Below are 26,923 nucleotides of genomic sequence, written 5' to 3' on the forward strand. Positions count from 1 at the left end.
TCACTATTTATGTCACTTTGGAAGCATTAACCCATTTCAGCAAGGGTTACAGGATGGTTCTGATGCGCGGTGGAGGGGGGTGGTTGGGCCTCCTGAGTCCTGAGGACCTGGGCAGAGGGAAGCGGATGAAGGGCGGCTGGGTCAGCATGAGAAAGCCCGCCCCACCAACTGAGAGGCGCTTACAGGGAAGCTCAAAGTAGGGCATTCACATGTTCACGGACAAGGTTGGGGACCAAGCCCCAGGGTGAGAGTTAACAATGACTGACCGCCATGTTTTCTTACTCCCCAACTGTTAGGGGGGATGTTGTGATTTTGTGAAATTAACGTATGTGAGTGAAGACAGGGCAACTGATGGCCGGCAGAGGTTCAACAACAGAAACGGAAACAGAGAAGTTTATTACTCCCGGGTTCTGGAGGAGGTACAGCGCATGCCTGGAGGGGTCACGCAGGAGGTCTGTGCAGAGTGCAGAGAAGCAGAGAGAAGCAGACCCTGGGGCGTAGTCCTTTATCAGGATCCCTTGGTGGAGTGCTTTGGGGTTCCCAGACTAGGACTGGATTGGTTAATTCAAGCCAAAAGAGTAGGGTTTTGCTAGAAAGTTAGACTGTGAAGAAAGCTGAGCGCCAAAGAATTGATGCTTTTGAACTGTGGTGTTGGAGAAGACTCCTGAGAGTCCCTTGGACTGCAAGGAGATCCAACCAGTCCATTCTGAAGGAGATCAGCCCTGGGTGTTCTTTGGAAGGAATGATGCTAAAGCTGAAACTCCAGTACTTTGGCCACCTCATGCGAAGAGTTGACTCATTGGAAAAGACTCTGATGCTGGGAGGGATTGGGGGCAGGAGGAGAAGGGGACAACAGAGGATGAGATGGCTGGATGGCATCACTGACTCTATGGACACGAGTTTGGGTAAACTCCGGGAGTTGGTGATGGACAGGGAGGCCTGGTGTGCTGTGATTCATGGGGTTGCAAAGAGTCGGACACGACTGAGCGACTGAACTGAACTGGGGTCTTATCTCTAGGACACTTAAGACATAGAGGCGCTAGACAGAAGGCGGGGGTAGGGACTCTTGATCACAAGAGCATGTGTTTGCTGGTGAACAGGCTGCTATCTAGGGTGTGTGGGTGTGTGAAGGGGCTCGAGTCAGTTTGAGGTCTCTGCAGGCGGTTGGCCAAACACAGTGGATGCCAGGCAGCAGAACAATGGAGCATCTTAGTGAACTCTGAGCAGGGAAATCCCACAGTGAGGCTGCCGTGCTCAAGGCACATAGAGGGCCTGGCATAAGGCCTGGCTCTGAGGAGGTGCCTGTTCTGTCTTCGTCTCTGCCTTTGCCTATTTGGCATTTGTTCCTCACAGGGCCAGTTATATTAACTATATTTTTTGTATGTGCACGTGTGCTCAGTCGTGTCTGACTCTTTGTGACCCCGTGGCTGTAGCCCACTAGGCTCCCCTGTCCGTGGAATTTTCCAGGCAAGAATACTGGAGTGGGTTGCCATTTCCTCCTGCAGGAGATCTTCCCCACCCAGGGATCGAACCCACGTCTCCTGCATTGGCAGGCGGATTTTTACTGCTAGTGCCACCTGGGAAGCCTATTTTTGTGTGTGTATATTTATATATATTTAATACTGACACTTTTGTGGGGAGGGCGGCGTGCTGTACAGGTTGTAGGATCTTAGTTCCCTGACCAGGGATTGAACCCTGGCCCTTGGCTGTGAAAGCGCAGAGTCCTAACCACTGGCCTGCCAGGGAATTTCTGTTATTTTTTTTGTATTCTTCTTTTTAAAAAATTATTATTATCTTTTGGCCACGCTGCATGGCACTTGAGATTCTAGTTCCCCAACCAGGGATCAAAGCCGCAGCCCCTGTGTTGGCTGCTCAGAGTTGGAACCACTGGAAGTCCCTTCTTTTTTTTGTATTTATTTATTTGGCTGTGCCAGTCTTAGTTGTGGCACTCAGGATCTTTGACTGTTTTTGTGGCACGTGGGATCTAGTTCCCTGACCAGGGATCAAACCTGGGCCCCCTGCATTGAGAACTCAAGAGTCTTAGCCACTGGACCACCAGGAAGTCCTCATTTTTGGTATTCTTGTTGCTCCAGCACAAGGCTAGCCACTGGTGAGGGACAGCAAAGGGAGCCCATCTTTCACAAGCAAACCAGCCCACCCCCAACCAGCTCTCATCTAACCCTACATGCTCCCACCAAGCCCCAGGCCCACACGCCGTTCCAGACCTCCCACCCCGCCCTCTGCCCGGCTGACTCTTCCCAGCATGCCCTGGTCCTCTCCCACAGCTGGACCGGGCCAGCTCCTCAGTGTTCTCCGTGGAAAGCACGGACCACAACTGCAACTATGGAGCGGGTTTTGCAATCATCTGCTTGATGTTTGTCTCTAGAGCTGAGCCCTGAGCCCGGTGAGGGCAGGGCTGTGGCTGCTTGTTTGGCCGACTCCGCCATGTGCAGGAAGCATCTGTCATTGCTGAATGAGCTGAATGAGTAGTGGGGTTGAGACTCAGCCTTGATTTTCTCAGAACCAGGTGAGGCAGAGCTCTGGGATTCTTGCCCCCATCTTCACCATTGCCCCACCGGGTCAAGTTCATAGGAACACAGGAAACCTGGCTTTCCAACGTGGCCCTCCTCCCCCATCCCCTTAGCCAGCCCCACTGCCTGCAAAAATTGTCGGTTTATCCCCCTCAGGTCTTTAAGCTTTTGTTGAACACAAGTTGATGCTCAGCACTTGGGTTGACCAGGTGCCTGACATTTTAAGAGAATTGCTAGTTTCCCAATCCCAGGTGTAACTCATGCTCATTGCAGAAAATATATACACACAAACATGCACACGAAACTAAAATCAACCCTAACCCCTCACCCGAGGAGAACCGTGGTGTTGTATTCTGGTATTTGCTCTTCTGGTCTGATACAGCTGTGGCTAGATAGTGAAAGTTAAACAAGGTCTGGTTATATATCCTGAATAGGAGTAAAGCCTTACACAACCTGTCAAAACTGCAGAAATAGCAGGAATAAACCCACGGATCATTACAAGTGTGTGTGTGTGTGCACACGCTCGGTGTGTCCAACTCTTCACGACCCCATGGACTGTAGCCCTCCAGGCCCCTCTGTCCATGGGATTTCCCAGGCAAGACTGGAGTGGGCTGCCATTTCCCACTCCAGGGAATCTTCCTGACCAGGGATCAAACCTGTGTCTCTTGCATCTCCTGCATTGGCAGGTGGCTTCTTTATCATTGCACCGCCTGGGAGCCCATGAATAGCTGAAGTGGTAAACGGTTAATAGTAAAACTTGATTGTGTAAAAGACAGTTTTTGAACAAAGAGCTTGCAAAGCAAAACACAGAATAAGGCTCAGGGTACGTTATTATAAAGCAGCTCGGGCAGTGAAAGGCAGTTGACTGTATTCTTCTCCGTGATTGATTATATTAATAATGCTGGGATTTTCTTAGGTGATAGGGAATGGTTCCCTACACCAATTCTGGGAAACGGTTTCAGCTGTGCTTATGATTTCCAGAGGCAGAAGGAAGGAATGACTCCAGTCAAGTTACTCTTGCAGAATAAGCTACATTAAATTTTGTTTGTATGGCTTAACTGTCACGAAACCAAACTCGAGTCTGTTTGTCTGAACGTAACAAAGCCAATCTACTCACACCAGGTTGTGGTGAAGGAAAACGGAGCGTTTATTGCAGGCACCAAGCAAGAAGTCCAGGACAAGCAGTGCTTAAAAGTCCTGAACTCCCCAAAGGCTTTTAGGGAAGGTTTTTAAAGACAGGGTGAGGGAGGGGGTCTTGCGATGCACGATCAGCACTCCGACATTCTTCTGATTGGTTGGTAGTGAGGTAATCAGGAATCAACATCATCAACCTGCTAATTCTAACTGGCCTGGAGTCTGTGTGCTTGTGGGCAGCAGACAGTTAACTTCTTCCACCTGGTAGGGATTTGGGTATGTGCAAAACAGCTCAAAGGACACAGCTCAGAATATTAACTATAGCCCTGGAGGAGGAACTAAAGGTCCTTGCCTTTAATAGCTAAACTATTATTATTTTGTCTTGCTTGACTGTTTTTCTTTCTGCATTTTCTCACTTCTCGGATTTAATGTACTCTTTAGAACTTGGGCTTCCCTGGTGGCTCAGCTGGTAAAGAATCCGCCTGCAATTGGGAGACCTGGGTTTGCTCTCTGGGTTGGGAAGATCCCCCGGAGAAGGGAAAGGCTACCTACTCCAGTATTCTGGCCTGGAGAATTCCATGGGTTTTACAGTCCATGGGGTAGCAAAGAGTTGGACACAACTGAGTGACTTTCACTCACATAGGACTTGGGGAAGGCATAGGACACTCGTGGTTTTTCTACAGACAAGAGGCAGGTGGAGGATATGGCAGGGGTTGGGGTCTGTTCTGGGAATGCCACATAGGGTCCTGCTTGGTTACAAAACTGGTTTTGTCTACCCAGGGAACATTCAAGGCTGGTCTTCGTTTGTTTTTTATTTTAACAAACCCATTTTCCTGATGGGGAAATTGAGAAGCAGAGAGATTACATGGTTCACCCAAGGCTTGTGGCTGCAAATGGACCTCCAGTCAAGAGCCAGGCCCCCACGCTCGCACACATACATGCTCCAGACGTGGAGGAGGGCATCGTCCGCCCAAGATAAGAAAGGGAAATACGGTATCCAGGCCTTGCGAGAAGGCTCTCGTTGCCAATGGTTGAAGCCCAGTTGCCCATGAAGGGGCCAGAACCCGATTGTGCCTTGGGGGCTGGGAGTCAGAGTCACAGCCCCACGCACAGTAGCAGGTTCTAGAACTGGCCCTCTGCATATGGCTGGAGACTGAAAGGGACTGTGCTTTTGTGAGACTGAAGCAAGCCGCTCCCCCAGTGGCTCTGGGCAGAGTCCTCCCGCAGAAAGTGGAACGGGCCCTCCACGTGGTACAGAAACGCCAAGTGGAGAAACAAGATGGTTCACCAGAGGAGCCACCCGACTCGTGCTGCAGGCGCACATGCGGCTCACGCAGGGCATCTTTAGAGGTTTACTTCTGCTGACCATGAACTCACGGTGATGCCGAAGCCCGTGAGACCTGCCTCTCGTGCAACAGCAGGTGCAGCAAATGGGCCGATTCATATCTGAGAAGACAGGGAAGTCTGGCATGCTGCAGTCCCTGGGGTCTCTGAGTTTGAAATTACTTTCCAATAAAAAGTTTTAAAAACCATTTGAAGAGAAAGCACATGGACTAGAGTGTTGTCCAGTCGCTCAGTCGTGTCAACTTCGCAACCCCCTGGACGGCAGCACACCAGGCTTCTTTGTCCTTCACTATCTCCCAGAATGTGCTCAAATTCATGTCCACTGAGTCATGGACATGGTGATACTAGCTAACCATCTCATCTTTTGCTGACCCCTTCTTTTGCCTTCAATCTTTCCCTGCATCAGGGTCTTTCCCAGTGAGTCAACTCTTCACATCAGGTGGCCAAAGTATTGGAGCTTCAGCATCAACCCTTCCAATGTATATTCAGGGTTGATGTCCTTTAGGATTGACTGGTTTAATCTTGCAGTCCAAGGGACTCTCAAGAGTCTTCTCTAGCACCACAATTCGAAAGCATCAGTTCTTCAGTGCTCAGCCTTCCTTATGGTCCAACTCTCACATCCGTATACGACTACTGGAAAAACTATAGCTTTGACTATACAGACCTTTGTCAGCAAAGTGATGTCTCTATTTTTTTTTTTTTTTTTTTGCATCACCACAGAAAAGACATTATGAAAAACATACAGATTTTAAAAGGACTAGATGAAAATTCTAACCGTGAAAAGTAAAGACTGACACAATTTGCAGGGACTCCCCTGGTGATCCTGTGGTTAAGACTCCACACTGCCAATGCGGGGAGTGCACCTGTGTGTAAAACTCAAGCCCTAGACCACTTCCCTGGTGGTTCAGCTGGTAAAGAATCCACCTGCAATCCAGGAGACCCTGGTTCAATTCCTGGGTTGGGAAGATCCCCTGGAGAAGGGATAGGCTACCCACTCCAGTATTCTTGGGCTTCCCTTGTGGCTCAGCTGGTAAAGAATCTGCTTGCAATGCAGGAGACCTGGGTTCGAACCTGGGTTGGGAAGATCCCCTGGAGAAGGGAACGACTACCCATTCCAGTATTCTGGCCTGGAGAATTCCATGGACTGTATAGTCCATGGGGTTGCAAAGAGTCATACACGACTGAGTGACTTTCACGAATAATGCTAGACCACTGAGACCACTAGTCTACTACAGGGCACAGACAGAACCGCCCCCCAACCCCCAAACCCTGGTCCCCTCCTCCAGGGTTTGCCTCCTCTTCCTTGGTCCCAGGGATCTCTCTTCCCATCTTGGGAGCTCAGCTATGAATTGAAATTGCTGTCTGGCTTGTGGGTGTAGTTTATCTAGCATTTCTGGATGTTGGAGTAGACCTGCTTTGAATTCTCCAATCTGGCAAGTCTCAGGGAACAGAAGTGTCACACACATTGTTTTAAACCCCAGAAGATTTCATATGAAAATCTACACTGCTGGCTTCCCTTCCTGGGAGACACAGAAGGGGAGACTGGGCACTCTTCGGATCCACAAGGCCCTTGTTGGCCACCAATGCATCCAGCTGGGCTCTCCGGCCGGCGGGTCCCCCGCACTCCTTCACCGCCGTCCCCCTCCGCCCGTTCCTAGCTGGGCCTGGGCTGCGCCCCTCCGACTCGGCCCCCTTCCTCGGGGCCGACCGGGCGCGGGTCTTGCGGAGGCGGCCAGGCCACACGGGTTCGGGCCCCAGCGGCCCGGGCGCGCGAGGAGCCACCTGTTGACCCAGCCGCGAGCAGTCCTGCGGTCAATGATTAACCGGCCGCGCAGCGCGCACCAGGAAACCCGAGCTGTCCGCGAGAGCGGAGCCGGGCCCGACGGCGGCGGCGGGAGGCGTGCAGCCTGGCTGGTCGCGCCATGGACGCAGGTAAGGGCGGTGGGCACGGTGCGCGCTCCCACCCCGGCCCGGCTCCCGGGGAAGGCGGGGGCGACCCCCACCCCGGGCCCCGAGGCTGGCTCCGCGGGGTCCCAACCTAGCCCTGCCCTGGGACGCCTCTCCCTGCCGCCCGGGACTGGGGGAACCGGCGGCTGCCGCGGGAAGTTTCGGGGACCTTGGCTGTGCCCCCGTCTGCAGGGTAGGCGCCCCCGCGGGAGAGCTGGTGGGGGGCGACCCTCAGGTCGGCCCCCGGGCGGGCAGCAGGTGCCCCTGCAATGGCGATCTGGGGGGCCGTGTCCCCCGCACCCCACGCCCGGTCCTTTCTCTAGTAACTTTCTTCGCCCCTCTGGTCAGGTTGAAGTCCTTGGAGCAGGGGAGGGGCGACCCTGGCGGGGTTGGGGGGCAGAGATGGGGAGAGCCCCCGCAGACTGAAACAGGGACCGAGGGAAGTGGGACGGGGGCGCGAGATAGAGAGCTGGACGGACTGCGTAGGGGGCGCGGGAAGGCCCCGCAACTTTGGCGTCCGCGGCGCAGCCAGCACTGGGGGCGGGGGGCGCGCTGATCCGAGAATCCCCTGGCCCCAGCCCTAACCTCGGGCGGGCCAGGGGCTGCTGGTGACGGCGGGGGGACCGGAGCCGCGGACGGTGCGGTCTGCGTAACAACCCCCGCCTCCACCACCAACCTGGGGCGGGGGCGCCCCTAGGTCTCTTCTGCAAGGGTCTCCCAGGGGGTTGCTGCTGCCAAGAGGGACCGGGCCCCGCCTGGCTTTATCTGCCGCCGCCACCCCAGACCTCCAGGAAGCGCCCCCTCTTCCCCACCCTCGAGTACCTCCCACCCGGCTCCCGGCCCCCCTTTTCCGGCTGGAATGTCCCGGCGAGGCTCAGGTGTCAAGAACTCGAGAACCCGAGGCCGCGGCGCGGCAGCCCGGCCAGCGAATGTATTTACTCTGCGGCCCTATCTCCGCGCCATCGGGCCAGGTATTTGTCCAGGCCGCCCGGGACAGCTGCGGTTTTTGTTATGATAACTGGGGCAGGGGCTGGCGTCTCCGCGGGGCGCTCGGTGCCCGAACTAGGGGGAGGGTGGGGAGGTTCAGGTTACAGCTGCGAACCTCAGCGAATAAGGCCCACCTGGGGCTCCCCTGGGACACTCCTGTAGGAGGCTCTCAAAACAGAGCCTGGCCATGTGTCCACTAGTGTTATCTTTAAAGGATCCTTTTACTTTTCTTGTCCCCATTTACACGTGAGGGAAGGGAGGATGGGGAGTTTAAATCTCTTAAATTCGCACAGATGACAAAGCTGGCTCTGTTTTTTTTTTTTTTTTTTTTAAGATAACTGAGACACTCAGCTTTAAAAGAAGTTTTTTGGCTGCGCTGGGTCTTCCTCGTGCTGGGGCTTTTCTTGCAGGCGCCGGGGCTCTCTTGTGGCTGGGGGAGGAGGGGTGCTATGCCTTTCCAGTTGTGGGGTGCCAGCTCTCTCTAGCTGTGGTGGCAGGCTCAGTTAGTTGCCCCGCGGTGGCATGTGGGATCTAGTACCCTGACCAGGGATTGAACGCGCAAGCCCTGCATTGCAAGGCAGATTCTTAACCACTGCTGGCTCAGGGTCACTGCAGACATAATTATTCTCAGGGCCTGGCACCTGATAAATGCTTCAAAACAGTAGCTGCTCACTTGAACATCTTCGTGGCAAAGCTTCATCCACTTAGCAGCCATACAGGCACCTAACCTTGCTGAAATGATGGTGTTTTGGTAGGATTTGTTGTACAGAATTGTATTTTTTCTGAAGTATGGTCGATTTCCCGCGTTGTGTTAGTTTCGGGTGTGATTCAGGTATATATCCACTCTTTTTCAGATCCGTTTCCATTACAGTTTATTACAAGATACTGACTCTAGTTCCCTGTTATAGGTCCTTGTTGTTTATCTGTTTTATATATTAGGAGTTCGTGTGTTAATCCCAAACTCCTAATTTATCCCTACCCCCCAATTCCCCTTTGGTAACCATAAGTCTGTGAGTCCATTTCTGTTTGTTGTCTGTTTTTGTAAGTAAGTCCATTTGTATCATTTCTTAGATTCCACATGTAACTGATATATGATATTCGTCTCTGTCTGACTTACCCACTGAGTGTGATCATCTCTCCATCCATCCCGAATTGTATTTCTGAGCCTAGAACACTAGTCCACTGGAGTTGCCCAATGACAGTGTGTGGGACTGAATGTCTGGCTGGCTAGGTGCCTCCACCTGGGTGCGTATTCAGAGGGTGATTTGGGGGCTTTGTGTACCAGCGGAGGTGGATTTTGGCTGAGAGCTTCCTAACTCATCTCCCCCACAGTGGCCCTTTTGTTGCTGTTGCCTTGATTATTTAAAACCTGCAGCCCTGGGTGGCTGGGTGGGTGAGGTTGGGAGCTGCCCTGGTGCCTCCCCCAGGAATATTTAGGCTAGCCCAGCCCTCCAACAGATCAACAACCCTGAAGCGCCCCCTCGCACCCCCAGATCCTTCTGGAAGAGCCCAGCTCTCTGGGTCAAGCTTAGAAGTCACAGGTCTTGCTGATGTTGTGTGACCTCATTTCTCAATGGTTTTCATTTCCCCTGTCTCTTGCACATTCCTCAGACTGGCCAGAACACCCTTCCAGTTTCTTCCAGCCGCTTCCTAACCTCAGATCACGGACCCCGTCTTAGCTGAGGGTCCAAGCACTGTACAGCCACACACTCATCTCATTCCCACGATGACCCTGAGAGGTGGTGGTGTCCCCATTTTAAGGATGAGGAAACCGAGGAGGCCCTGGGTGGGGAAGCAGCCCAGGCAGTCTGGCTGCTGAGCCCGAGCTCCTGGTTGTGACCCAGACCCTCATCCCAGGGACCTCCCTGGCGGTCCAGTGGTTAGGACTCAGCATTTTCACAGCTGGGGCCTGGGTTCAATCCCTGGCCGGGGAACTGAGATCCTGTAAGTTGAGTGGCACCATTGGGGGAAAAAAAAAAGACCCTCATCCCATATCCACCAGTCCAGCTCTGCCCCGGGCACTGAGGGAGGAGGGAAAAGAGGCATGCGTGATTCACCCTGCCGCTCTTGCCAGCTCATTTCCCCTCCTCCCCTCCGGATGGGGTTGGGCTGGGTGCACCCCACTGCACCCACCAGTCCCCCCACTTGTCTGTATCCATCTGGCGCTCTACCTCCCTTCTGGCCCGGCCACTGTGGCCTCTCCCTTTATTCAGCCTCTGCCTGCCCCCCACTCTCCTGCCCACATCCCGGTCCTTCCTGCTCCCAGAGGAAACCTTCTGTATCAGTGATCAGTTGGCTTTTGTTGTGGAACAAACCAGCTCAGAACTTAGTGGTCTAATACAGCAGGCATGTGTTGTCAGGATCGTGTGGGTCTGCAGCGTGGGGCCGACTCCCTGGGGCTGAGTGGTCTGGGGACTGGCAAGGCATTGCCTGTGGGTGCCCCCATTCTCCTCCTTGGGGCCGGTCCAGTGGGTGGCAGAAGGATTCCCAGCGGCGAGAGAGAGCAAGCCCCAGTGTGCAAGTGTTCAAAAGCATGTTTTTTTCTTTAAAGAATGTCATCACTTTATTTGCGGTATAATTGAAGTACACCAAGCTGCCTCTATTTAAAATGTGCGTTTTGATCAGTTTTGACATATTGTGCATCTCTCTTCAGCAATCAGTACATCAAAATAACAATCTTCTTCTTCTTTTTTTTTTTTTTTTTTTACTATTTATTTATTTAACTGTACCAGGTCTTCACTGTGGCATGTGGGGTCTAGTTCCCTGACCAGGAATCGAACCTGCACACTCTGCATTGGGAGTTCAGAGTTTTAACCATTAGACCATAAGTCCGAAAATAACAGTCTTTACCCCCAAAAGTTTCCTTGTGCCCCTGGTAATCCCTTCCTGTGGCTATGGGTGGCTTTCTGTCCATCTCAATGGCACATTATTCTAGGATTTTATATACATGGGATCATATAGCCTGGACACTCTTCAACTGGCTGCCTGTCCATGGCTTAATGATTTAGCTATCCATCCACATGGGCTTCTGTGCATATCCAGAGTTCATTCCTTTTTACTGCTGAGGAGTTGTAACTATTAAACAAATTACAGGTGGTCCCCAACTACAAATTACAGATGGTTCAGTGGTCTGGTTTCCGACTTGACAGTCGTGTGAAGGTGACGTGCATTTGGTAGAAACCGGACTTTGCGTTTTGAGTTCTGGTCACCGCCGCCCTGGCAGCCTGCAGTCTGCTTCCATCACAACGCTGGCGGCAGCAGGGCCATGGCGCCCCATCACCCACTGAACCACGAGGGTACATTGCAGCCATTCTGTACCCACTCAGCCATTCTATTTTTCACTTTCATTCCAGTGTTCAGTGACAGGAGATACTCAAGCACTTGATTGTCAAATAGGCTTTGTGTTGGACAGTTTTGCCCAACTGTAGGCTGTTGTAAGTGTTCTGAGCAGATTTAAAGCAGGCTGGTCTAAGATTATGATGTTCTGGAGGTCAGTGTACTAAATACATTTTTTTTCCCCCCAACTGCATGGCTTGTGGGATCTTAGTTCCTCGACCAGGGATAGAACCCATATCCTTGGGAGTGAAAGTGCAGAATCCGAATCACTGGACCACCAGGGAATTTCCCTAAATGCATTTTAACTTAACAATATTTTCAACTTTTGATGGGTTTGCTGCTGCTGCTAAGTCGCTTCAGTCGTGTCTTTGATGGGTTTTTCAGGGTACAAACCCCATTGTGAGTCAAGGAAGATCTGTACTCTCAACACTTGGGTGTTTTTTTTTTAATATAATTTTATTGTGTGTTTGTTTATTTTTTGGCTTCATGGGGTCATCTTGCAGGAGGGCTTTTCCCTAGTTGCAGAGAGCAAGGGCTGCTCTTCACTGCGGTGGACAGGCTTCTCATTGCAGTGCCTTCCGTTGCTGAGCAGTGGCTCTAGGGTGTGTGGGCTTCAGGAGTGGTGGCTCCCGGGCTCTGAGCACAGACTGGCTCAGTAGTCATGGTGCACGGGCGGCACGTGGCATCTTCCCAGACAAGGGATTGAACCCGTGTCCTCTGCATTGGCAGGTGGATTCCTCTCCACTGTGCCACCAGGGAAGTGCCCAGCACTTAAAGAAGCCACATTTTAAAGAACCCATATTTATTACCGTGCAGTCTGGGGTGGCTGGGTGGGGTGCCTGTGTCTTGAGTGTCTCCTGAGGTTGTAGTCAAGTCATCAGCTAGGATACAGTAACCCCAAGACTCAGCAGAGGCTGAAGCACTGCCTGCAAACTCACTGACCTGGTTGTCCTCAAATTTTGGTGCCTCATGGGTGGTTGGCTGTTGGACGAGGGCCTCAGCATCCTGCCATGTCACGTGGGCCTCTCCTATCATGGCTCATTTCCTTCTGGAGTCACCAGAGACACACGGCAACCGAGAAGAAGGCAGGAACTTTTTAAAACCTAATCTCAGAAGCAGCCGCACATCTGCTGCCTTAGTCTCTTCACTGGAAGTCATGCAGGGGCTTCCCGGGTGGCGCTAGTGGTAAAGAACCCACCTGCCCCTGCAGGAGACGGGAGAGAGGGCGGGTTCGATCCCTGGGTCAGGAAGAGCCCTTGGAGAAGGAAATGGCAACCCACTCCAGGATTCTTGCCTGGAGATTCCCCATGGACAGAGGAGCCTGGTGGGCTACAGTCCATGGGGTCGAAAAGAGTCGGACACGACCGAAGGGACTGAGCATGCATTCGGGAACTTCCGTGATGGTCCAGTGGTGAAGAGTCTGCCTTGCGACGTGGGAGACACGGGTTTGATCCCTGGTGGGGAAACTAAGCTCTCACACGCGACTCCTGAGCCTGCGTGCTCTGGAGCCAGTGCACCGCAGAGCTGTGAGCCCCAACAGAAGAGCTCCCACGAGGCGACTGTGACCCAGTGCAGCAGATAAATACATCAGTGTGTGTGTGTGTGTGTGTATTTTAAGTCACTCAGTGTGGTGGACACTCAAGGGGAGAGAATTATGTGTTGGGGGTCAGGGCTCATAGAGGGTGCCTCCTGCAGACATAGTCCAGCGTATGGACACGGCACAATTGCTTTATCCATTCAACGGCTGTGGGCTCTTGGTTGTTTCCAGTTTGGGTCTATTGCAAACAGAGTTTTCTGTAAACATTTGTGTGGTCATGCGTTGTTTGTATTTCTCGAGTAAATGCCTAGGAGTGGAATAGCTGAATCTTGATGGCGTATGTAAGTTCAACTTTTTAAGAAATTGTCAAACTATTTCCCAAAGTGGTTGTTACTGTTTTATTTTCCTATTTGCAGTGTTTGAAAGTTTCCATTGCTCTACATATTTGCTACAGCTTGCTAAGGTCAAGTTGGTTGGTTCTGTTTCTTTAATTTTAGCTATCCTAATGGGTGGTGATAGCTCGTGGCTTTAGTTGGCATTTCTAATTTTTAAAATAATTTTACTTATTTGGCTGTGCTGGGTCTTCGTTGCTGCGGGGGCTTTCCCTAGTTGCGACGAGTGGAGGCTACTCTCTGGTCATGGTGTGCGGGCTTCTCATTGCGGTGGCTTCTCGTCGCAGAGCACAGGCTCTAGGACGCTCGGATGTCAGTATTTGTGGCTCGTGGGCTCAGCAGTTGCAGCTCCCAGGCTCTGAAGCACAGACTCAATAGTTGTAGCTTAGTTGCTCCATGGCATTTGGGATCTTCCCAGATCAGGGATTGAACCTTTGTCTCCTCTGTTCTTAACCAGTGAGCCACCAGGGAAAGCTGGCATTTCTAATTTTGATGGCATTTCTGATGACTAAGGACGTGGAGCATCTTTTATGTGCTTACTGGGCATTTGAATGTCTGCTTGGAAGTGTTTACAAGTATTTTGTCCACTTTCTTATCGGGATATTTGTCTTATTATTGAGTTTGAGTTCTTTATACAGCGTTGATAGAACCCTTTGTCTGATAGATGTGATAAATTTTCTCCCACTCAATGACTTGCCTTTGTAATTCTTTAGTTCAGTCGCTCAGTCGTGTCCGACTCTTTGTGACCCCATGGACTGCAGCATGCCAGGCCTCCCTGTCCATCGCCAACTCCTAGAGTTTGTTCAAACTCATGTCCATTGAATTGGTGATGCCATCCAACCATCTCATCCTCTGTTGTCCCCTTCTCCTCCCACCTTCAATCCTTCCCAGCATCAGGGTCTTTTCAAATGAGTCAGCTCTTCGCATCAGGTGGCCAAAGTATTGGAGTTCTTAGTAATGTCTTTTAAAACAATATTTATTTGGTTGCATGTGGTCTTGGTTGGAGCCTGCGGGATCTTGCGCTATGGCACCCAGACTTTCTAGCTGTGGTGCGTGGGCTTCATTGCTCTGTGGCTCGTGGGATCTTAGTTCCCCCACCAGGGATGGAATCTGTATCCCCCGCGTTGCAGGGCGGATTCTTAACCATTGGACCCCCAGGGACATCTCTGCGTCTCACACCTCGATGTGTTCTTTCTTCGTGGTCGCCCAGTTCAAACTTTTCTGTTTGCCTCATGACTTTATTTTTGGTCCATGAATTCTTTAAGGGGTATTATTTAATTTTCAGATAGTTGATGTTTTCCTAGATACATCATTAGTATTGGTTTCTAATTCTCCTGTGGTCAGTTGGGATGCAGTTGGGATGATTTCAGTTCCTTTAACGTTGGTTTGCTTTATGGCCCAGTATGTGGTCTGTCTTGGTAAATATACGTTGTGTTCTCGAGAAGAACGGTATCTGCAGTTGCTGGGTACAGTATTCTATAAACATCTGCTGGATCAAGATGCTTCGTAGTATTGTTCAGATTGTCCGTGTGCTTACTGATGGTTTGTCTGGTTCTGTCAACTGGTGGATGAAGGTATTAACATCTTCTGTAGCTGTACATCTTGCGTGTTTCTCTCTAACTCTACCAACTTCTGTTTCGTGTAAATTGAAGCTCTGCTATTAGGTACATGTGCATTTATAATTGTTAACGTCCTCCTGGTAAATTATTCTTTTTATTATTAGTGTTTCTCTTTATTGCTGGTAATACGTTTTTTGTTTGTTTGTTTTGGCCACACCTTGCAGCTTGTGAGATTTAACCAGGGATTGAACCCAGGCGCATGGCAGTGAAAACACCGAGTCCTAACCATGGGACCACCAGAGAGCTACCTGGTGGTGGTCTTAGTCTGTTTAATGTGATCAAAAGAGCCCATTCCAGCCTTTTTTGCTGAGTTTGTGTGGCCTATCTTTTCCTACCCATTTATCACTTCTGAGTATTTTAAGTGTTGTCTCTTGTCATTTGCTTTGTAGGTCTTGGTTTTTATTTGTTATGTCAATCTCCGATTTTTAATCGGAAAGTTGAGATCAGCATTTATTGTAATCATTGATATGTTTTTAAATTATTGATATAATGTGTGTTGCTCAGTTGTGCCCAACTCTTTGAGACCCCGTGGACTGTAGCCCCCCAGGCTCTTCTGTCTGTGGAATTGTCCAGGCCAAAATACTGGAGTGGGTTGCCATTCCCTGACCCAGGGGATCTTCCTGACCCAGGGATCAAACTCAGGTCTCCGGCATTGCAGGCAGTCTTCACCTGCTGAGCCAGCAGGGGAGCCCATTGATATGATATTTAAGCCACTTGTATTGTTTTCACTTTGTCGCCTCTGCTTTGTTCCTCTGGTTTCTACCCCCTTCACTCCTGTGCTGTGCCCGCTTCCCAGCTTTGTGGGTATTAATTTGAATATTTTTCTAGTATTCCATTGTAATTTATCTCTTGGTGTTTTTGCTGCATAGTTTCTGGTTATCTTTTTTAGTGGTTGTGCTGTTCCAACCAGGGTTCTTGGCCTCCTTCGTCAGTGAACTCGATCAGAGGTCAGACACAAAATCCAGGCAAGGCTTTATTGAGGGCCCTGCTGCGGCGGGGCTGGGGGATTGAGAGCGAGTAACAGGTTCCCTTGCTTCCTCACTTGCTGAAGAGGTGGACCAAGCTGCTTCCTTATATGGGGTGAGGGTAGGGGTGTCCAGGGTCCGGCTGGAGGGGTGGCTTAGGTGGCCTGCCCACTCCTTGGGAGGTTGTGTGTGCAGAGGGCATGCACAGGACCATGCATTTGCTCCCAACCCTGCTCCCCAGGCTCTTGGAAACTGGCAGTTGGGTTGTTTGTTTTTAATCTCTTTGTATCTTTTTGTCCACAGTGTGCCCTAACTGCACCTGCGTGCTGTTATTTTTAGTCCCATATGGACTCTGTGTATTTTGTGGTTGGAGGAGAGGTGTGTCCAGGTGCAAGCACTGAAGCAAAGGGTCCCAGGCTCCAGGCCTGTCTCAGGTCTAAGGATTAAAATACATACCTAACTTCTCACAGTCTCCTTAGAATTAGTATTGCATCACTGTCAGTAAGGTGTAGAATCTTGTAAATTTATAGATCTCTTTACCTTCATCCCCATGCATTAAGCTTTTTTAACTTTAATAAGTGTTATAGTTTTCACATGTACATGTTGCAAACTCATCATAATATGTTATAATTTTGGCTTTCAACAGTCATACATTAGAGGATTTAAGAGGAAAAAATTATCTTTTATATTCACCCCAATTATTATACGTCTATAGTTCTTCCTTTATTTCGCAAGTTCCAAGTTCACCTCTGGTATTATTTCTTTTCAACCCAAAGAACTTTTTTTAACCTCTCTGACGGAAAGGCTCTGGTAAGGAATCCTGAGTTTTCTTCCATCTGAGAATGCCTTACTTGCGTAGGCAGAACTCTAAAGATGGTGCCTGTGTTTCCCTTCCCTAGCTATTCTGCCAAACACCAGTGCAGGTGCTGCTGTGAAGGGATTTTTACAGACGGAATTCAAGTCCCAAGTCAGTTGATCTTAAAGTACAGATTTTTCTGGATGGGTCTGACCCAGTCAAATGAGCCCTTTAAATGCAGAGATCTCTACCCAGTAGCAGAAGGGAAGACAGGGAGTTTTGAAGCATGAGAAGGATCTGATGTGCATTCCTGGCTTTAAAGATCAAGATGGTCATCTGGGAAGGGTGGTGAGCAGCCTGCAGGAACAGAGCCTCAGAGCTAGAATTTGCCAACAACCCAAATGAACTTGGAGGTAGATTCTTCCTTCGAGGCCCATTCCACTTAACACCTGGATGAAGACCCTGAGTTGAGTCAGCCGGCACTTCTGACCTACGGAACTATTAGCCAGGACATGAGTGTTTGGTGGTCTTTCCCCATTTCAAAAAGCTGTAAAATGCACATATCATAAAATGTACCATCTTAACAATTTTTCAGTGTACAGTTCAGTGGTACTGAATGCATTTACATTGTTGTGTAACCATCACCACCATCCACCTCCGTATTTTCTTTCATCTTTCCAAACTGAAACTCTGTCCCCATTAAATAGTAACTCTCCTCACCCCTCTTCCCCAGTTCCTGGTAACCACCATCCCCCTTTCTGAGTCTGGTCAGAAAACTAAGATCATGGCATCTGGTCCCATCACTTCATGGGAAATAGATGGGGAAACAGTGTCAAACTTTATTTTTTTGGGCTCCCAAATCACTGCAGATGGTGACTACAGCCATGAAATTAAAAGACGCTTACTCTTTGGAAGGAAAGTTATGACCAACCTAGATAACATATTCAAAAGCAGAGACATTACTTTGCCAACAAAGGTCCGTCTAGTCAAGGCTATGGTTTTTCCAGTGGTCATGTATGGATGTGAGAGTTGGACTGTGAAGAAAGCTGAGCGCCAAAGAATTGATGCTTTTGAGCTGTGGTGTTGGAGAAGACTCTTGAGAGTCCCTTGGACTGCAACGAGATCCAACCAGTCCATCCTGAAGGAGATCAGTCCTGGGTGTTCTTTGGAAGGAATGATGCTAAAGCTGAAACTCCAGTACTTTGGCCACCTCATGCGAAGAGTTTACTCATTGGAAAAGACTCTGATGCTGGGAAGGATTGAGGGCAGGAGGAGAAGGGGACGACAGAGGATGAGATGGCTGGACGGCATCACCGACTCGATGGACGTGAGTTTGAGTGATCTCTGGGAGTTGGTGATGGACAGGGAGGCCTGGCGTGCTGCGATTCATGGGGTCGTAAAGAGTCGGACACGACTGAGCGACTGAACGGAACTGAAGGGCCTCAGACAGTGGAGTCTTTTTGTGACTGGTTTATTTTATTTGGAATAATGTCCTTAAGTCTCTTCCGTGTTGTCAGAATTTCCTTCCTTTTAAAGGCTGATGATACGCAGTTGTGGGAATAAGCCTCGCTTTGCCCATTCGTCGGTCGGTAGACCCTTGGGCTCCGCCTTTCAGTCTCCTGACCGGTGCTGCTGTGAGCGTGGGTGCGTAAGCATCTCTCCCCTGCTCTCAGTTCTTCTGGATGTGTCCCCAGAAGTGGAATTATTGGCTCCTGTGGAAATTACTTCTTTTCTTTTTGGTTGCATTGCGTGGCTTGTGGGATCTTAGTTTCCCAACCAGGGATTGGACCAGGGTCACAGCAGTGAAAAGTGCCGAGTCCCAACGACTGGACCACCAGGGAATTCTCTGGAAATGTGTACTTTTTTGAGGAATTGGTTTGTTTTCCACAGTGTCTGCACCATTTTACATTCCCACTAACAGTGCACAAGGGTTCCAATTTCTCTACATCCTCGCCTCTGGGTTTTTGTTTTTTACAAAAGTAGTCATTATCACAGCTGTGAGGTGGATGGGCGTTGTATGCCACTGCGTTTACGATAATTTGTTGTACAGCAGTAGAAGAGGCACACGTGCCTCCATCCTGAAGGACTTTTCCTTTAGATGTTGATTTCTGGGTTGCAAGTTTTCTCCATCAGCTGTTTAAGATGCTGATCCTCAGCTATCTCTTGACTGTCTATGGAATTCAAATTGCTGTTCCCCTGTGTGTGTGTGTGTGTGTATAATGGGTCGTTTTTCGCCTCCAGTTTTCAAGGCTTTGATGTTAAATCTTTTGGTTTTGAGAGTTTGGTGGTGTTTTGGCTGCGCTGTGTGGCATACGGGGATCTTTAGTTCCCTGACCAGGGATCAGACCCGCACTGCCTGTAGTGGAAGCTCAGAGCCCTGCCCGCTGGACCGCCAGGGAGGTCCCCGAGAAGTGTTCTGATGCTGTGTCTGCGGAGTTTTCTCCCACAGAGCGCCTGTTGTGGATATTTAGAGTTTGATGAATTTGTGTTGTGTAGGTAGTTAGCCATTATTACTGCAAATGTATTTTTCCCAAAATCTGTCCTGGGACTTGACATGGAGTTAAGACCTTTTCCTGTTACCATAGGCCCCTGAAGCTCTATTCTGTTTTCCCTTAATCTCTGTCTGTAGGATTGGTGCTTCTTCAAACTCACTATTTTTTTCCCTGTCACCTCCGTTTTAATATTGACATCAGTGAATTAAAAAAAATTCAGATATTATGTGTTGAAAATTTCTTGTTCCTTTTTTTAAATCCATGTCAAACTTTCTAATTATTTATTGAGAATGTTTTTCAAGTGTGTTTATCTTTGCTCATGGAGTTTGTTATAACAGTTGCCTTTTCTGATAATTCCAACATCTCGGGTAGACATATGTTGATTGTCTTTTCCCTTGAGGACTGGTCACATTTGCCTCATTCTTGGTATGGCGAATGATTTTTGGATTGGGTCCTGCACACTGCACATATTATGTTGTATAAATTCTCAGTCCTAAAGGAAATCAACCCTGAGTATTCATTGAAGAACTGACGTTGAAGCTCCAATATTTTGGTCACCGCATGGGAAGAGCCAACTCATTGGAAGAGACCCTTCAATCTGGGAAAGATGGACAACAGAGGGTGAGATGGTTGGAGGGTGCCACCGACTCAGTGGACATTAGTTTGAGCAAACTCTGGGAGATGATGAAGGACAGGGAAGCCTGGAGTGCTGCGGTCCATGGGGTTGCAAAGAGTCAGACACAACTTAGCGACTGAGCAACAATAAACCCTAAGTCCTGTTATAGTTCCCTGGAAAGTCTGGAGTTATTTTATTTGATGAAGCAATCAACCTAGGTAGTTTCAGATCGCTAGTTGGTGTACCTTCTATAAGTAGCATTTCCAATCTTGGTCCAGGTTTCTGGGTTTTTTATTTGAGGTGCAATTGGCATTACATTACCGTAGTATCAGGCGTACAATGTAAGGATTCAATATCTGTATACCGTGTATAATGATCACCATAGGAAGAAAATTGTTTTCTTGTGATGAGAACTTTTAAGAATCAGTCCCCTAGCTACTTTCAAATATGTTGTTGGTTCCGTTGCTAAGTCATGTCTGACTCTGATCCCATGGACTGCAGTACCCCAGGCTTCCCTGTCCTTCACTGTCTCCCAGAGTTTGCTAAAGCTTGGGTCCATTGAGTCCATGATGCCATTCAACTGTCTCATTCTCTGTCACCCCTTTCTCCTGCCCTCAATCTTTTCGAGCATCAGGGTCTTTTCCAATGAAAGAGACAGCTCTTTGTATCAGGCGGCCAAAGTATTGGCGTTTCAGCTTGAGCGTCAGTGCTTTCAATGAATATTCAGGGTTGATTTCCTTTAGGATGGACTGGTTTGATCTCCTTGCTGTCCAAGGGACTCTCGAGAGTCTTCTCCAGCATCATATTTCAAAAGCATCAATTCTTTGGTGCTCTGCCTTCTTTATGGTCCAGCTCTCACATTCATACATGACTACTGGAAAAACCATGGCTTTGACTATCCAGACCTTTGTGGGCAAAGCAACATCTCTGCTTTTTAATACGCTAAGTTTGTCATAGCTTCTTTTCCAAGGAGTGAGTGTCTTTTAATTTCATGGCTGCAGTCACCGTCCACCGTGATTTTGAAGCCCAAGAAAATAAAGTCTGTCACTGTTTCAATTTTTTCCTCATCTATTTGCCATGGACTGATGGGACCAGATGGCATGATCTTAGTTTTTTCAATGTTGAGTTTTAAGCCAGCTTTTCCACTCTTTTCTTTCACCCTCCTTAAGAGGCTCTTTAGTTCTTCTTTGCTTTCAGCCATAAGGGTGGTATCATCTGCATATATGAGGTTGTTGATATTTCTCCCGGCAATCTTGATTCCAGCTTGTGCTTCATCCTGCCTGGCATTTCTCATGATGTACTCTGCATATGTAAGTTAAATTAGCAGGGTGACAGTATATAGCCTTGACATACACCTTTCCCAATTTTGAACCAGTCTATTATTCCATGTCCGGTTCTAACTGTTGCTTCTTGACCTGCATACAGGTTTCTCAGGAAGCAGGTAAGGTGGTCTGGTATTCCCATCTCTTTCAGAATTTTCCACGGTTTATTATGATCCACACAGTCAAAGGCTTTAGCCTAGTCAATGAAGCAGAAGTAGATGTTTTTCTGGAATTCCCTTGCTTTCTCTATGATCCAGTGGATATTGACAATTTGATCTCTGGTTCCTCTGCCTTTTCTAAATCCAAATTATACATCTGGAAGTTCTTGGTTCATGTACTGTTGAAGCCTAGCTTGAAGGATTTTGAGCATTACCTTGCTAGATGTGAAATGAGCTCAATTGTGCAGTACTTTGAATATTCTTTGGCATTTCCCTTCTTTGGGGTTGGAATGAAAACTGACTGTTTGCAGTCTTGTGGCCATTGCTGAGTTCCAAATTTGCTGGCATATTGAGTGCAGCACTTCAACAGCAGCATCTTTTATGATTTGAAATAGCTCAGCTGGAATTCCATCACCCTCACTAAAGCTTCTAAGGCCCACTTGACTTTGCATTCCAGGATGTCTGGCTGTAGGTGAGTGGCCACACCATGGTGGTTATCTGGGTCATGAAGATGTTTTTCGTATAGTCCTTCTGTGTATTCTTGCCACCTCTTCTCTATCTCTTCTGCTTCTGTTAGATCCTTGCCATTTCTGTCCTTTATTGAGCCCATCTTTGTATGAAATGTTCCCTTGGTATCTCCAATTTCCTTGCAAAGATCTCTAGTCTTTCCCATTCTATTGTTTTCTTCTATTTCTTTGCACTGTTCACTTAAGAAGGCTTTCGTATCTCTCCCGGCTATTCTCTGGAACTCTGCATTCAGTTGGGTTTATCTTTCCCTTTCTCCTGTACAGTATTATTGGAGATTCACCATGCTATACACTACATCTCCAGGACTTATTTGTTTTATAACTGAATTTATACCTTTTGACCCCCTCCGCTGACTTTGCTCACCCCCATCCGCATTTCAGACAACCACGGTCTGTTCTCTGTATCCATGAACTCGGGTTTGTTGTTTCCGATTCCACATGTGAGTGAGGTCGTGCACTGTTTCTCTTTCTGTCTGACTTACTTCACTTGACATAATACTCTCAAGGTCCATCCACATTATTGCACATGGGAAGATTTCATTCTTTCTTAGTGGCTGAATAATATTGTAAGTGTGTATAACGTATTTCAAGGCAAGATTTTTGTTAATATGTTTACACACAAACACACACACATTTTCTTTATCTGTTCATCCATCAGTGGATACTTAGCTTGTCTTAACTACTGAAAATAATGCTGCAATGAACACGTTGAATGCATATAGCTTTTTGAGTTAGTGGATTTTTTTTTTTCCTTCAAAGACCCAGATCGGAATTTCTGAGTCATACAGTGGTTCTTGGCTTCCTTGGTGGCTCAGTCGCTAAAGAGTCTGCCTGCAGTCTGGGAGACCTGGGTTTGATCCCTGGGTTGTGAAGATCCCCTGGAGAAGAGAAAGGCTACCCACTCCAGTATTCTTGCTTGGAGAATCCCATGGACAGAGGAGCCTGGTGGGCTACAGTCCATGGCGTCACAAAGAGTCAGACATGACTGCGTGACTAACTTTTTTTTTTTTTTTTACAGTAGTTCTATTTTTAATTTTTTTCAGGACTCTCTATACTGTTTTCCATAGTGGTCACACCAATTTACGCTCCCACCAATAGTGCATGCACATGGGTTTTCTTTTTTCTACTTCCTCGCCAACACTTGTTATTTCTCTGCTTTTCAATGACAGCCATTCTAACAGGGGTGAGGTTTGATTTGCATTTCCCTGATCAAGCATCTTTTCAAGGTACCTTCTTGGCCCTCTGTATGTCTTTGGAAAATGTCTGCTCAGATCCTCTGCCCGATTTTTAATTGTAGGTTTATTTTTTGCTATTGAATTATATGTGTTTTTATAAATATACTTTGGATATCAACCCATATAAAATACATGATTTGCAAATATTTTCTCCTGTTCAGTAGGTTGCCAGTTCACTTTGTTGATGGTTCGCCTTGACGTGCAGTAACTTGTAAGTTTGACGTTGTCCCAGCTTGTGTGTTCTGGCTGTAGTTGCATTTGCTTTTGGCTTCAAGGGGACTTCCCTGGTGGCTCAGATGGTAAAGCGTCTGCCCACAATGCGGGAGACCCGGGTTCAATCCCTGGGTCAGTAAGGTCTCCTGGAGAAGGAAATGGCAACCCACTCCAGTATTCTTGCCTGGAAAATCCCATGGACAGAGGAGTCTGTAGGCTATAGTCCATGGGGTCACAAAGAGTCGGACATGACTGAGTGACTTCACTCACTTGGCTTCAAATCTAAAAAACAAAGTCAGTGTCAAGACTAATATCAAGAAGCTTACTGCCTGTGTTTTCTTTTGGGAATTTTATGGTTTCAGGTCTTACATTCAAGTCTTTAATGCATTTTGAGTTAAATTTGGGGTACTGTGTTCGTTTATGGGTGTGGTGTAGTAGGCAGAATGTACTGTTGAATCTTGTTTGTCAATATTTCCTGTTGAGGATGTTTGCATTGTGTTTATCATGGATACAGGTTTGTATTTTTCCTGTGGCATCCTTTTCTGATTTTGGTATCAAGGCAATGTTGGCTTCATAAATGAGTTTGGAAGTGTTTTCTCCTCTCTCGGTTTTTCATATAGTTTGAGGATTGGTATTGACTCTTTGAGTGTTTGGTAGCCATCTGGTCTTAGAGTTCTATTTGTTGCAAGGTTTTTGATTACTGATTCTCCTTAGTTCAGGAAGCAGTCTGTTCAGGTTTTTTTCTTTATGATTCAGGGGGTTGAGCTGTGTGTCTAGGAATTTGCTTGTCCTCTGGTTGTCAGATTCGTTGGCGTGAAACCCTTCATGGTCTGCAGGAGCCGCTGGATTGCTGTGGTGTTGATGGTAAATGTGTCCTCTATCGTTCTTAATTTTATTTAAATCTTCTTTTTTCCTTAGTCTAGCTAAATATTTGTCCATTTTGCTTATCATTTCAAAGAAGCAGCTTTTAGTTTTATTAATATTTTCTATTGTCTTTTTAGTCTCTATTTCTACTCTGATCTTTGTTATTTTCTAACTTCTACTAGCTTTGGGCGTCATTTGTTCTAGTTCCTTGAGGTGTAAATTTAGAATATTTATGAGATTTCTGATGTTGTATAGGCATTTATTTTTATGAGCTTTGCTGCAGCTCAAGTGTTGGTCTGTTCTATCCATTTTCATTTGTCTGAAGGTATTTAAAAATTTTTTTTCTTTTGATTTCTTCTTTGACCCATTGGTTGCTCAACAGCATGTTGTTTCATCTCTGTGAATTTTCCAGTTTTCTTCCTATAATTGATTTCTTGTTGGCAAAGATGCTTGGTGGGATTTCAATCTTCTGAAGTTTAGAAAGGCTTACTTTGTAGCCTACTATGAACTATCCTGAAGGATGTTCCATATACACTTGATAAGAATATGTATTCTGTTTATTTGGATATACATTCTGGATATGTGTGTTTGAGTTTATCTGGTCTAACATGTCCTTTAAGGTTGCTGTTTCCTTATACATTTTTTTAATCTGGGTGATTTATCCATTGATGTAAGGTGGATATCAAGGTTCCCTATTATTGTATTGCTATCAATTTCTTTCTTTAGGTCTGTTGTTATTTGCTTTTATACTTACGCACTCCTATGTTGTGTTCAAGGCAAATTGGAAGTGGTCAAACAGGAGATGGAAAGAGTGAACGTTGACATTCTAGGAATCAGCTAACTAAAATGGACTGGAATGGGTGAATTTAACTCAGATGACCATTATATCTACTACTGAGGGCAGGAATCCCTTAGAAGAAATGGAGTAGCCATCATGGTCAACAAGAGTCAAAAATGCAGTGCTTGGATGCAATCTCAAAAACGACAGAATGATCTCTGTTCGTTTCCAAGGCAAACCATTCAATATCACAGTAATCCAAGTCTAGGCCCCAACCAGTAATGCTGAAGAAGCTGAAGTTGAATGGTTCTATGAAGACCTACAAGACCTTTTAGAACTAACACCCAAAAAAGATGTCCTTTTCATTATAGGTGACTGGAATGCAAAAGTAGGAAGTCAAGAAACACCTGGAATAACAGGCAAATTTGGCCTTGGAATACGGAATGAAGCAGGGCAAAGACTAATAGAGTTTTGCCAAGAGAACGCACTGGTCATAGCAAACACCCTCTTCCAAAAACACAAGAGAAGACTCTACACATGGACATCACCAGATGGTCAACACCAAAATCAGATTGATTCTATTCTTTGCAGCCAAAGATGGAGAAGCTCTATACAGTCAGCAAAAACAAGACCAGGAGCTGACTGTGGCTCAGATCATGAACTCCTTATTGCCAAATTCAGACTGAAATTGAAGAAAGTAGGGAAAACCACTAGACCATTCAGGGATGACCTAAATCAAATCCCTTATGATTATACAGTGGAAGTGAGAAATAGATTTAAGGGCCTAGATCTGATAGATAGAGTGCCTGATGAACTATGGAATGAGGTTCGTGACATTGTACAGGAGACAGGGATCAAGACCATCCCCATGGAAAAGAAATGCAAAAAAGCAAAATGGCTGTCTGGGGAGGCCTTACAAATAGCTGTGAGAAGAAGAGAAGCAAAAAGCAAAGGAGCAAAGGAAAGATATAAGCATCTGAATGCAGAGTTCCAAAGAATAGCAAGAAGAGATAAGAAAGTCTTCCTCAGAGATCGATGCAAAGAAATAGAGGAAAACAACAGAATGGGAAAGACTAGAGATCTCTTCAAGAAAATTAGAGATACCAAGGGAACATTTCATACAAGGATGGGCTCGATAAAGGACAGAAATGGTATGGACCTAACAGAAGCAGAAGATATTAAGAAGAGGTGGCAAGAATACACAGAAGAACTATACAAAAAAGATCTTCACGACCCAGATAATCACGATGGTGTGATCACTGACCTAGAGCCAGACATCCTGGAATGTGAAGTCAAGTGGGCCTTAGGAAGCATCACTACGAACAAAGCTAGTGGAGGTGATGGCATTCCAGTGGAGCTATTTCAAATCCTGAAAGATGATGCTGTGAAAGTGCTGCACTCAATATGCCAGCAAATCTGGAAAACTCAGCAGTGGCCACAGGACTGGAAAAGGTCAGTTTTCATTCCAATCCCAACAAAAGGCAATGCCAAAGAATGCTCAAACTACCGCATAATTGCACTCATTTCACACGCTAGTAAAGTAATGCTCAAAATTCTCCAAGACAGGCTTCAGCAATACATGAACCGTAAACTTCCAGATGTTCAAGCTGGATTTAGAAAAGGCAGGGGAACCAGAGATCAAACTGCCAACATCTGCTGGATCATGGAAAAAGTAAGAGAGTTCCAAAAAAACGTCTACTTCTGCTTTATTGACTATGCCAAAGCCTTTGACTGTGTGGATCACAATAAACTGTGGAAAATTCTTCAAGAGATGGGAATACCAGACCAGCTGACCTGCCTCTTTAGAAACCTATATGCAGGTCAGGAAGCAACAGAATTGGACATGGAACAACAGACTGGTTCCAAATAGGAAAGGGAGTGCGTCAGGGCTGTATATTGTCACCCTGCTTATTTAAGTTATATGCAGAGTACATCATGAGAAATGCTGGGCTGGAAGAAGCACAAGCTGGAATCAAGATTGCTGGGAGAAATATCAATAACCTCAGATATGCAGCTGACACCACCCTATGGTAGAAAGTGAAGAGGAACTAAAAAGCCTCTTGATGAAAGTGAAAGAGGAGAGTGAAAAAGTTGTTTTAAAGCTCAACATTCAGAAAATGAAGATCATGG

The 26,923-nt window shown here is 47.3% G+C and overlaps 1 protein-coding gene across 1 annotated transcript in view; it reads left to right on the forward strand.

Annotated features, from left to right (window-relative positions):
- The first annotated feature begins 6,840 nt into the window (after positions 1 to 6,840).
- Positions 6,841 to 26,923, forward strand: part of PRRT1B (proline rich transmembrane protein 1B) — a 28,553-nt gene continuing 8,470 nt past the window's right edge. The window contains exon 1 of the mRNA XM_027556617.1: positions 6,841 to 6,941. Within this exon, the coding sequence (XP_027412418.1) occupies positions 6,932 to 6,941 (10 nt within the window). The 5' untranslated portion in view covers positions 6,841 to 6,931. The remainder of the gene's footprint in view (positions 6,942 to 26,923) is intronic.

The sequence above is a fragment of the Bos indicus x Bos taurus genome, chromosome 11 (genome assembly GCF_003369695.1).
Source record: "Bos indicus x Bos taurus breed Angus x Brahman F1 hybrid chromosome 11, Bos_hybrid_MaternalHap_v2.0, whole genome shotgun sequence".
Lineage (NCBI taxonomy): Eukaryota > Metazoa > Chordata > Mammalia > Artiodactyla > Bovidae > Bos > Bos indicus x Bos taurus.